This window comes from Corapipo altera, unplaced genomic scaffold (assembly GCF_003945725.1).
Source record: "Corapipo altera isolate COAL_440 unplaced genomic scaffold, ASM394572v1 61016, whole genome shotgun sequence".
Taxonomy (NCBI): Eukaryota; Metazoa; Chordata; class Aves; order Passeriformes; family Pipridae; genus Corapipo; species Corapipo altera.
Genome location: NW_020885063.1, coordinates 227,824 through 240,361, shown reverse-complemented (window position 1 = coordinate 240,361; position 12,538 = coordinate 227,824). Strand labels below are relative to the sequence as shown.

The 12,538-nt window shown below is 49.5% G+C and overlaps 1 protein-coding gene across 2 annotated transcripts in view; it reads right to left on the bottom strand.

Moving 5' to 3' along the window:
- Positions 1 to 12,538, bottom strand: part of GFPT1 (glutamine--fructose-6-phosphate transaminase 1) — a 41,005-nt gene that overhangs the window by 15,320 nt on the left and 13,147 nt on the right. For both annotated transcript variants that reach the window (XM_027669019.1, XM_027669018.1), the window contains exons 6-14: positions 11,293 to 11,427; positions 10,299 to 10,360; positions 9,567 to 9,646; positions 5,749 to 5,854; positions 4,421 to 4,584; positions 3,584 to 3,679; positions 3,203 to 3,300; positions 1,671 to 1,791; positions 84 to 241 (exon numbers count right to left, since the gene is read on the bottom strand). In XM_027669019.1, the coding sequence (XP_027524820.1) occupies positions 84 to 241; positions 1,671 to 1,791; positions 3,203 to 3,300; positions 3,584 to 3,679; positions 4,421 to 4,584; positions 5,749 to 5,854; positions 9,567 to 9,646; positions 10,299 to 10,360; positions 11,293 to 11,427 (1,020 nt within the window). The remainder of the gene's footprint in view (positions 1 to 83; positions 242 to 1,670; positions 1,792 to 3,202; positions 3,301 to 3,583; positions 3,680 to 4,420; positions 4,585 to 5,748; positions 5,855 to 9,566; positions 9,647 to 10,298; positions 10,361 to 11,292; positions 11,428 to 12,538) is intronic.

Below are 12,538 nucleotides of genomic sequence, written 5' to 3'. Positions count from 1 at the left end.
TGGGGCTGGGCTCACCTTGGTGCTGGGCTCCCCCTGGGGCTGAGCTCCCCCTGGGGCTGGGCTCCCCCTGGGGCTGGGCTCACCTTGGTGCTGGCCACGCCGATCTCGGGGCCCGCGTTGATGTGCACCCCGCAGTCGGTCTCGCGGGAGATGGAGCTGCCCACGGTGTTGGTGATGCCCACGGTCAGGGCTCCCCTCTCCTTGCAGTACCGCAGGCACATCAGGGTATCTGCTGTCTCACCTGCACACAGGGAGGGAGGGGCTGGGTCCTGCTGCCATTTCCCCCGTTCTGGGAGCTCTGTGCCTGCTGCAGCAGCTCCCCCAGCCCCAGCACACTGCCTGAGCCCTGAACACAGCACAAGCAGAGCTACCAAACACAAAACCTAACAACGGGACTTGGGGCAAGGAGAACTCAGTGTTCTGATGTGGTTCACGATAAAAGGGGACAAAAAGGGTATTTTCTTCAACAAACCCAACTTTCTTCCTTTTTCTGGTTAATAAAAATTTACCTGGGGCAGGGAGGGATAAGGGAAAAACTTATTAGGGATGCCTGGAGCTGCTCGTGAGCTGATCTCAGAGATGGCATAAGAATAGAAGGTGCTGTGTGTCCCTGCTTGTGTCACCAGTTTGCTTTAGTCCTAAAAGGACACACCCCTGAGTGCTGCACATGCGAGGTGACAACAGAGGACAGAAACTCCAAGGTTAGTTTAGTGCCCTCGTCCCTCGGTGCCCAAACCTGCCCTGCTCACTGCTCCACTCACAGCAAGTCCTGCAGGGTGGGAATCTACAGCCAGAACCACATTTGTGGGTGGGAGGAAAGAGTTCTTTGAGCTCAGTATTCACTTTGGGTTTGTACTGCCTGGTGAGCGAGCTCAGGTTCCAGGGAAATCTTTGTTAGGTTGCCATATCCAACACTTCAGGGGAAAGATGGAGCCCCTCCTGTGCCCTAAGGAGTGTTCCCTGTTCGACTGGGACAGTTCTCCCCAGGGAGAACTTGACCATGAGCCCCCCAAAGAGGATAGTTTGAAACACTTGTTACTGAGAACACAAAACTGCTACCAAAAGAGTATTTTAACCTGTGGGGATAAAGCAATGACCAGTTTTAGTGTCACAGCTGAAGATCAGTCATAAAAATCTGAAATGGTAAATGCAACTAAGAGGGAAAAACAAGGTATTTTTGTATTGCAGTTGTCTTTGAAAATATGAATATGATACACATCATATACTTTTTTTTATGCTTCAGTGTGCCTTTTATCTCCTACTCCATTCCAAGGTGGTTGTATTTTTTGATACTTGTGTCTAATAGTTTCATTTCTTCATTGGCTCCAATCCACCATATGGCAGTGCTTTAACTAGAGAACTACAACTATTCCAAAGAGCTGCCTTTCCCCAGAGCTCAGCAGCACGCTTTAGTCTGTTGATTGATGGAATAATTCCTCACAGAGAAAGGAAACAAAACCACTGTTACCATATGTAAAGCCCAGCCACCCAAACCCTGCAGATGGACGGGAGCAGAACCACTCTGGGTCTCCCCATCTCCAGGCTCTGTGTGCCCAGTCCTCCCCTCACAGGTCCCACAGCAAAGCACAGACAAGCACCAGGGTCTGGCCCTGCTGCCCCTGCCCTCCCTCCCTGCTGTGTGCAGGCAGGAGGAGTGCAGGGAGCTGTACCTGACTGGCTGAGGAAGAAGCAGACGTCATCTCGGAACACGGGGGTGTTTCTGTCCAGGAAATCACTGGCCAGTTCCACCATCACAGGCAGTTCAGTCAGTTCTTCCAGCACCTGCCGGGTCTGGGAGGAGGAGATGGCAGGTATGACATCATGTTTATAAAACCAAGTGTTTGCAGCACAAAGAAGCCTTCTAGTTGCCACACACTGGAAAATATTACTCTCCAAATCCCAGGTAAGCATCAGTGCTGGGTTATGTTTTGGTTACTCAGTAGGCCCACACTCAAGTCACCAACTGCCCCCAGTAACGTGCCCTTGCCTTGGCAGCACAAACTCCTCCCTCACAGGGAGACTGTTCTCAAGTCAGTCTCACTTATTATATAATCCTCAGTATGTATTATATAATGCAGGGTGTCCTTCTGTCAGACGGTACCTTGAACTCAGAAACCAGCACCTATATCCAGGCCAGGCCAGAGGCTGTTGGCTAGTCCATGTTTGAATTATCTTACAGGGCTGATCAGGAGGGACAAACGTGTTCTCTTGTGGCCCTTGTCAGTCAGTTCCCATCACTGTGCTCTGCAGCACTGCTGAGAGGAGGAAAGGATTCCTCTGGAAAGCTGTGAGCACTTTTAACTGCAACATTTCAGGCTGCCAAGCTACCCCTCAGAAAGGCTCCAGAGACCCCTCCCCTGTAACCCATGGGGGGTCAGACCCTGAGGACAGAACCCCACTGTGGCTGCAGGCACAGCCAGTGCTGCTCTGAGACACAGAGAGGAACTGCTGCACTGGGCAAGCACAGGGATGTCTGCAGGCCCATCCCATCACAGCAGGAAATCCTTCCTGGCTCGTGGCAGCCCCTGCCTTGCTGCACCATTTGCATTCTGCTCTTGCACTGTCCTTCCCCTGCCAGCTGTCTTTTACAATAGAGCAGGTTTTGGTTTTTAAAGCTTTCTATAACCACGAAAGCCACAGGCAACATTTCCGTAAGTATTCAGGTTCTTCAGCTTTTTTTTTCTCCTGCTGCTGCTGTAACTCCAAGTCTGGTGTTTGCAGCTTTCATGAGGGTCTTCATTCACCTGAGTGCACTGGCTCCATCTGAACCTGAAATCAGTCCTTAACCTGCCTGGTACACACCATGCACTCTCCAGGGAGACCTGAGAGCACCTTCCAGTGCCTGAAGGGGCTCCAGGAGAGCTGGAGAGGGACTTGGGACAAGGGATGGAGGGACAGGACAAGGGGTGATGGCTTCAAACTGAAAGAGGGTAGACTAAGATCAGATGTCAGAAAGGAATTCTTCCCTGTGAGGGTGGGGAGGCCCTGGTACAGGTTGCCCAGAGAAGCTGTGGCTGCCCCATCCCTGGAAGTGTCCAAGGCCAGGTTGGACGGGGCTTGGAGCAACCTGGGCTTGTAGAAGGTGTCCCTGGGACTGGATGGGCTTTAAGGCCCCTCCCAGCCCAAGCCATTCCTGGCTCTGTGACTCTGTGCCTGCTGCTGAAGCCCAGCTGAGCCCCCTCCCAGCCCAGCCCTCGCTCACCGCCACGCCCGCGTGGTAACTTGTGCCACACGCGATGAGGATCAGACGCCGACACCTCTGGATCTCCTTGATGTGATCCTTCAGCCCACCCAGGTTCACTGTAAGAAGATTCAAAGACGGAAATTAGGGGGGCCAGGTAGCCAAGATCACTGGTACTACCACGATGTGTTACCATCTCCATCAACTACTCAGCAAACAAATATCACACAAAGATCATGCCACCAGCAGGTGGAATTCTGGAGGCACCCTGGGGCACACACACCATCTGACACCAGCAAGGTTCTCATCCCCCACATCATCCCCTGCTGCCTCCACTGTAACTGCTGTGAGGAACTGCTGGACACTGAGCTGTCAGAAAGGAAGGAGCTCAATCTCAATTACCGGTGTAGTCATCAAAGTTGACCCTTCCTCTCATCGTATTAACGACGGATTCTGGCTGTTCAAATATTTCCTTCTGCATAAATGAGCTGAAGTTGCCTATGAAGAAAAAGAAAGAAAACAGATTAGAACACTTTACCTCCTGGTAACTTCAATTTTAAATTACCTCCTGGTAATTGAAATTTTTCCTGTGTTTATAGGGACAAGCCTGGAGCAGAGTCACTAACAGGCCAGTTACCAGTCAGAGATTATTAAACTGATACTCCTTTTTCTGCCAAAGCATCAGCTCATCACGAGAGCTCGATTCAAATTCCTAGAAGGTGTAAGTGAAGGGGCAGATCCGGAATGGCAAGTCTGCTAAGGATCAATCTTGGAAAAAACGGCTGGCTCTGAGCAGGAGATAAAATTCTCAGCCCCACAACTGTCCCCATTATTGTGTTAACAGCAAGAGGGAAAGTCCCAGCAGATATAAGGACTTTTCTCCCCATGAGGGTAATAAAGCACAGGAGCAGGTGCTCAGACAGGCTGTGGGATTTCACAGAATCACAGAATATGCAGAGTTGGAAGGGACCCACAAGGATTATTGAGTCCAACTCCTGGCCCTGCGCAGAGCCCTCCCCAAGAGTCACACCATGTGCCTGAGAGCATTGTCCAAATGCTTCTGTCCTTGGAGATGCTCCAGCCTTGACTGAACACTCTGGTTTGCCTGAACACCCCGGTCTGCTTGGCCCTGGCTCAGGGACTGGCCCAGGTGACCTCCAGAGGTCTCTTCCAGCCTCATTTATGTGTGTTTGCAGGGAGGGTCTGTGCATCCGCACAGGTGACCCCCGGAGCTCTCACCCTTCATGATCTGCTGCAGCTCCATCTGCAGGGTCTGCACGGCCCGTCCCGGGTGGTCTCCGGCCGTGCGCTTGATGCGGTGGATGGACAGACGCCCGTCCACCACGGCCGCCACGTCGTCGTCCTCCAGGAAGATCACCCTGTTGGTGTGCTCGATGACAGCACTGGGGACACACAGCACTCACGTGAGACTCCCACAGCTGCAGCCCCTCCCCAGCCCAACACACAGCTTCTGATCCGAGAAAGTTGCTCGTTTCAAAGGAATTTCTCTTAAAATCAGACGAGTCCCATAAAGTGCATTCCCACCCTGCCAATGGAACTGGATTTTTTCCACCCAGCTCATTATTAATTTTAGTGCCTGCTTTAAGGAGAAACTCTGCACTCCTCAGACACAGCAGTGTGTGCAGCACTGGGATGTGACCATCAGGAGCTGGGCAGTGAAGCCAGGACACTGCTTTGCCTTGGCACACAGGCTGCTCAGCCAGAGGAGCAGGTTCCCTCCTTGGTTTTTCCAGGGATAAGCCACTGTGGCTTATCTTCCCCATCTGCAGAACTGGGGACAGCTTGGCCCCCTGATATAGCCCAATGAGATCTGCTCAGAAGCACCCCAAGAATTAGATACTATCAAACTGCCTGCAGTTTACCTGGGGAGGGTCAATACTGGCATTACCAGAGGGGTTTAACATCTGTGGCCAGGTTTTAGTCTGTGCTCTCTCTCAGCTGAGCTCAGGTACAGCAGCTTCCTATTTTAGTAGCTTTTGTCCTGACCTTGAGCAAGTCACTGAAAAGCTTTAAAACCAGAACACATCAGGGTGTCCTAAGACTCTCCAAAATACCCTGATGAAAAGAGCTGCAGAAGTCAACCACTGTAGCTGGAGCATACATTCCTGGAGCAAGCATTCATTTCCCTAATAGAGGGAATCCCAAAAGGTCTGCTAAGGCTGCAGCCAAGTTAGTCTCTCCTCCCTCTGGGATTACAGTAAGACACCTTTGATGATGAAGGAATTGCATGTGTGAAGAGAATCAACACAATTCTCCTGGTAATTAGCATCTGTCCTGTTAATTTAGGTCAGTGCTCTCTCAGGTTTCCTATCACTAGGAAATCTTATCAATCTTATGTGCCCAAAGAAGGGTAACACCACTATTCCAAGGAGAGCATTCATTCCTTGACCAGAAACTCTGATTCTGTTAATATTTGTAAAGCAATGGCCACATACACATCATTTCCTTTATTCACAAAGAAACCACAACCTCCCCATCTCTTGTTCAAGGTCTCACCTTTAAACAGCATATTTTTATATACACTAAAAGAGGTTGAAGAACCTTACCTGGCATCAGAAGCAAAGTAATACTCCACAGCTTTCTCCTCCACGGGGAAGAGGCAGGTGGTGCTGTCAACACGGGACAGGCTGCAACTTCCCTTCTTGTCCTTCCCTGGAAGACACGAGGATCAGAAGCTGCCCACGTGAACACACAGGTGCCCACACAGGTCAGACCCACAGAGGCCCCAAGGCTCAGTACCAACATGAAGCACTATTTTGATCCCCATGGGTGGTCACAGTGAGCGGAGCAGTGACAGGACAGGGCAGCACAGCAGCACTTGGTGGTGTTGTGCCCGTTCTCAGTTTGCTTGCAAGGGGTTTATGTCCTTTCCAATTCAATCTGCAAGTGTAGTGTTAGTGCAGGGTTTTAAGTGTAGAGGAAAATGTAAGTAAAAACTCAAATGGAAGTTCTGTGTGGCTCCACCAGCAGAGAATTCAAGCTGCTTCGTGAGCAGCCACATTCACCCACTTGAACCTGCCCTGGGTGTGATTTTGAGTTTCTCCCCTGCTCCTGCCTCACTGACTCTCCTGAGGCTCTCAGAAATGGAGCAGGATTGCTCTTTTTTTGTCAATTATTCTCAGCACTGGGGAAATTCTTTCAGAGCTGCCACCTGTGCAACCACAGTGCTCCACTGAGCACGGCAGATGTAACCCAAGCCCAGTTCTGTCTGGCTGAGCTCATGGTCAGACACAGCTCAGGAAATCCAGGATTAAGTGCTCAGTGTTGTTCCTGTGCTATCAAATACACCCACCTCACTCTGATCCAAAAATCAGACCTGCTGCAGGTCCTGGGCTCTTGCCAGGAGGGATCCAGGAGTGCTGGAGGGGACAGGACTGAGAGGCAGCTTCGGAAAAACTTGTGCTGAGCCTTAGAGAAATCCACCAGGGATCCTTTCTGGAATACTCTGCTAATTCCCAATACTCTCTAATCTTCCTCCTCAAAAAATACCTCTCAGTGGTGAAGCTCATCAGGAATGCAGATGAGGACCCAACACCTACTGCTCAGCACTGGCCTCCAGCAACATCATTTGCAGGGTATGGGAAGGGTGGGGGTGGATTAATCAGCTTATCTACCAAAATATGGCTATTGCTGAAGAACAACAGCACTGAAGTTACTCTATTCTATATTTATTCCACAATCCTGATGTTGTTTCACCTACTGGACACTGATCTGATTCAGTGATGTAAGTACAGCTCATGGTGTTTAGATTTGTACTTCTGCAAATGAAAACGTAAAGAAAAAATACTGCTTTCATGTTGGTACTCAGGAAGAAAGGTCCACACAGCAAGGATTTAGAGCCCTCCACTTGAGTTATTAAGTCAGTAAATGAGGAGAACAACATCTTGGTTGTTGAGTTGAGACAAGACAGGCTGATTTGGTGTTGAGACATGACAGAGCAGAGCTGCTTGTTAGTGGCCATTCCCCAAGAGAAGCACCCAGACCTGATCAAAACATGCAAATTTGGTTTCTCAAAATACAACACTCCTGCATTGACTTTATTATGTTGCATTGCTTTCCTTTATTCCAGATTCTACACTGAGCTGGAACTGGAACATGTTTTTACTGTGCACACACACGTGCAGTATGTGTGTGATTTCCAAGGAGGGGTTGGGAAGTTGCAGTGAGCATTATCAGCCAATTGTGGTTATTATGTTATCTATGGATTGTCCACAGATTGTCCATTTATCTACAGAGAATCTGGATTGTTGCTCTCCAGCACCAACCCCTTGTTTACTAGAATTTAGAAGCAACACAGAGATAATCCTTTATTCCTTCACTCTTTTCCCTTCTGAATCAAAAGTGGAGACACCATGGAGAATAAACACAGGTACAGTAAGAATGGGCAGGGGAGTGAGTTTTTCAGCCTCCCTGAGAGCTGAGGTACTTTGGTTCCTGAAGTCCCTGGGAATTAAAGTTAATCTGACTTCAGAATTTTACTCTCAACACTTCACACTCACTTGAGAGCTGTGTTTGCTAAAAAGAAACAAAATCTCACCTGATGTTTGCAGCCAGGTAAACCAGCTCTTGGCAGAGAATACAGTGCACCTTTCCACAAACCCTGGCTTGTTCCTCCTCCAGCAAGAGGGGTTTCTGAGATCCCACCCACTGAGCTGCCAGTGCCTGAGGCCACTGAGCCCTTTTCTCACAGAAAAGGGCTCCCCTGCTTCAGATGTGAACTCACTGCCTCACATCACATGTGACGGGTTGGCCTTTAAAAAAAGTTAAGTACTTAATGTGAATTAAAAATGGCTCACCTTGATAAATGAGCAGAGGGAAAGAAGTTCCAGCCTCAGGCCGACTTTAATGCTTCGACCAGAGGCTGCAGTTCAGCCTCACACCACAGTCAGGGGGAAGATGCAGCTCTGACAAGCAGAATTCCAGAAGGAATTTTGGACAATGCCTGCATTAGGATTATTAGCAGCCTCCTAGTTTAGTGGGCTTTATTTTCTAAGGTAATTTATTGTTTCCTCCTGTAGTCAGAGCTGCAGGGAACATGCACTGTCATCACTTTTGCACATATGCTGAGCATTATGTCCCAACATTTGAAATGGGATGGTGGGTGGATTTTCCTGTGTATTGCTCATGGTGTTTCTGATCAAGAAGGAATTCTGGTTATCCCACTTGTTTCACTACCCTACACAGAAAGCAATAACCACATATTAAAGTGACAATGCATCTTTGTGTCATCTGTGATTCCTTTCCTAAGGAACTGGAGGATTTGTCTGAAATTTCCAGTATTAGCTTTTTTCTGGTAGGCACCTTCCTCCATTTTTATGGATATTCCATCAAAAGAATGATCCATAGATTGTACAGCTGGAAGTGCAATTGGGAAAAAAAAACAAACCAAACTTCAGACACTCAGTAAATAAACATAGTGTTACATACACACATAAAGCATTACTGCTAATTATCCAACACAACCAAGAGGCAAAGCTGCTGGCACTGGTTCTTGCAGCAAGGGAGCAGCTACACCGTTAGGAAGCAGCAAGACACAGGACAGCAATTGCTCTGGATCAACTCCTTTGGATCCCTGCACTGCTCAGAACACGAGTCCAGGCCCAGGGACTGAACAGGTTCAGACCCTTCCGACAACAGCAAATTACAGGGTAATTCTCAGTCCCTTTTCCCTTTCAAGGGTGTAACTGTGTGTCTGTGGTGGCAAAACCCTTGTGTGAGACAAAGACAGACAGACAACATAAATATACGTTAAATACAGATTGTCACACAAACGGGGTGTGACAATTCTGATGCTTAAAAGTGCTGTTGGGGGGTGAGGGAAAGGTTTGGGATTGTGCCTATAAAGCTCTGTCATTTTTGTTCTTGAAAACAGCCAGCTCTAGGAATGCCAATATGCCACACACAGAATATATATCTGGGTATCTGTGTTTAACTATACTGTTACCTGTACTGTACTGAACTATTCTAACACTCCTGGAAGTGCCCAAGACCAGGTTGGATGGAGCTTGGAGCAGCCTGGGCTAGTGGAAGGTGTCCTTGCCCATGGCAGGGGGTAGAATGAGATGTGCCTTAAGGTCCCTTCCAACCCAAACCATTCTGTGATCCAATGATTCCATTTTATTCTATTAAGATGTATTTTCCTTACAACCACTGGACATTAAAGCTTTGATTATAAAATTGGAGAGTGACACGAGGGATGTGGTGGCAGAGCACCTGTTAAAAACCTACTTTAAAAAAATCTCTGATAACGGTTTAATTTACGATTTACAGACAACAGTTTAAAAGTACAATCTGCATCCCAAGGCACACAGGTTTCTGCAGGATCTGTGCCTGTGCCCGGGAGAGGGGCAGGGGTCCCACTCACCAGTGCGGTACAGGATGGGGATGTGGTCGGTGGAGAGCTTGTGCTCGCTGCGCACGCCGATGAGCAGGGGGCTGCCTCGCCTGCAGGAACAGCAGGACAGCCTCAGACACAGCCCACCCTCAGCCCACCCCAGCACGGCAGCTGAGCCTCCAGAGCCTCCCAGAGACACTGCAAACAGGAGAGGCCACAACAGAGCAAGAGGATCTCGGAATGAACACAACACAAGGATGTGAGGAACCTGTCTGAAGGTCAGAGAAAACTCTGCCAGGGTCACTGCAATCCCAGACACCTGAACTGGGAACTGTTCCTCACTGCACGTACCCACAAACAGGCACTGGCACCAAAACTCAACACCTGTGTAGGCACATGTGTGGCTAAACCAACCCAGCTGATGTTGATGTGTAAAAGTCAGGCAGAAAACCTGAACATGGGGCTGGCTCAGCTTCCAGGTCAAATGGAGGACCCACCCAAGTGCTGCCACAATGGCAAGCACCAAGCAAAAGATAAAACTATCTTCTTTCAAATCACAGCCATAGTATACCAAAAAAACCCCAAAGCTTTTTTATCACAACCAGACCAGGTGTCATACAGCTGGTCACCAAGACATTTTTCAAATATCTCTGGGAATTTTCTGTTATGGTAGATGGAAAATAGGAGAAAGGAAATTAAAAACAACAGCCAGTCTCAGCCCAGCACATACAGTGTGATAAAAACAACCTCTACCACATTTACCTGGTACCAACGGCCTGCCCAGGATAGTGAACACTCTTGAACACAAGGGCAAAAGCACCTTCCTGGAACAAGAGAAACACAAACTGTTTATCCTTTCACGTGAGGCCTGGGCACCATTTCAGTATTCCCAGTACAGAAGCTGCTCTCATGTTTCTGGGAATAAGGAAGAGACACCAAACAGGTGGTTTCACAGATGTCTCCAGAACCACCTGTAGCTGCAGCCCCCTCACCCTGGAAGGATGTCCCGAGCCCGAGCCCGAGCAGTGCATCCTCAACCATGGAATGAGTGTTCTGAACCCCAGAGAGACACTGCAGCCAGACAGCCTTGGTTACCCACCCCATGCTCCTGCATCAGCTCAGAGCACAGTGAGGGGACCTACGAAGGCAAAGGAAGCACCAAAACCTTGGGGTGTTTGCCCAGGTGAGGTGGCACAGAATGTACAGGTGAGCCAAACCTGCCAGCAACACACGCTCTTGGCCTGTTGCTACAAGAGCTCCTGGCAGGGAAATCACTGAAAAACTCTCCTGAACGAGGTGCTCTGGGATGAGAGGTAAATTGTGATGGATCCTGTTCCTGCACATGGCTGGGCATGGACTGACACGTGGAACCAGAGGCTCTGCGGTGGAGTTCCCACAAGGGGTCAGCAGCTCTCCCAGATTCCAGGAAGGACTGGAAGCACAGACTCACCTTCACACGATCTCTCCCAGGCCTGCTCCCACCTCCCGCACTCAGCCCCCCCACATCCCAGGGACTGGAAGCCTCCGAGGGCTGCTGTGCCCCAAAATGGAGACATTTTCCAGATGAGTACTGACTAATATTAAAGAAACCCAAAGGCATGTCTGAGATGAACTGCCAGAGGCAGGAGAGACAGAAATGTGCCCCCGAGCATCCTGCAGCGGTGGCACGGGCAGGCTGCCCTGGGCAGTGCTGGAGGGCAGCTGCTGATTTTGGGCAGTGTGTGTCTGTGCTGGATCCCTGCCCTGGCAGCATTACCAGCTGCTGGATGACCCTCTCCACCAGGGTGGTGAAGCTGATGTCGTCGCTGTCGCGGTTGTCGTACATGTACTTGACCAGCTTGGCGATGCTCTCCGTGTCCGTCTCCGACTCGAAGTCGTAGCCTTTGCTCTCCTGCAGGGACAGCACGTGTGGGTGACCAGCCCTCTGCCTTCCCTCCCCTTTCCCTCCTCCCTTTGTTCCTGTATTTGCTTTTCCTTCCTTTCTCCTAACTTTTCTTCTTGCTTTTCCTTTTTATCCCTCCCTTTGACTTTTCTGACCTTTTCCTCATAACTTTTCTTTGCTCCCACCTTCCCCATCTTTCCTTTTCCTTCCCTTTTTCTTGCCTTTCTTTTTTTTCTGCCCACCCTTTTTCTTTCCTGCCTTTCCTTCTTTCCTCGTTTTTTATCCTTCCATACTGCAGTTGTTCTTCCTCTTTTCTCCCATCTTTTTTTGAATTCTTCCATCTACTTTTCCTCTTCCTTTTACTTTTCTGCCTTTCATTTTTTCCTTCTTTCTCTCCTCACTTCACATTTTCCTTTCATCCTTCTTTCCTGCCTTGCAAACTGCAAGAATATGAGGAAGGGAGCACAGAGCAGTGAGTGGGAGTGAGTGCAGAGTGGAAGAGAGTGAGTGAAGGGGTGAGTGTGAGAACATGAGCGGGGGAGTGAGGAGTAGGGGGATGTGAGTGTGAGTGGGGAGGGGGAAGGAGTGAGTGGAATAATGAGGGGGTGTGAGAGAGGGAACGTGAACAGAGAGAGTGGGAGAATGGGAGTGGGAGCAGGGGTGTGGGGGATCAAGGAGGGAGTGTAAATTGGAGGAGTGAGCACTGCAGTGAGTGTGAGTGTGAGAATATGAGTGGGGGAGTGAGGAGGGATGGGAGTGGGAAGGGGAGTGGGAAGGCGAGTGGGGGTGAGGCAGGGAGGGAATGGGGGGATGGAATTTAGGAGTAGGAGAGTTACTGTGAGAGTGTCAGTGGAGGTGAGTGCAAATATGAGTGGGGGAACGTGAATGGAGGAGAGTGAATGTGAGTGGGGGAGTGGAAGGAGTGGAAATGAGATCTGGGGAATGAGTGAAGGAATGGGACAAGTGGGGAGTGTGAATGTGAGTGGGGGAGTTTGAGTGGGAAAGTGAGAGTGAGAACACAAGTGGGGGAGTGAGTGGGAAGTGTGTATGAGCAGAGGTGAGTGGGAAGTGTGTGAGCTCAGGTGAGTGGGAAGTGTTGTGAGCAAAGGTGAGTGGGAAG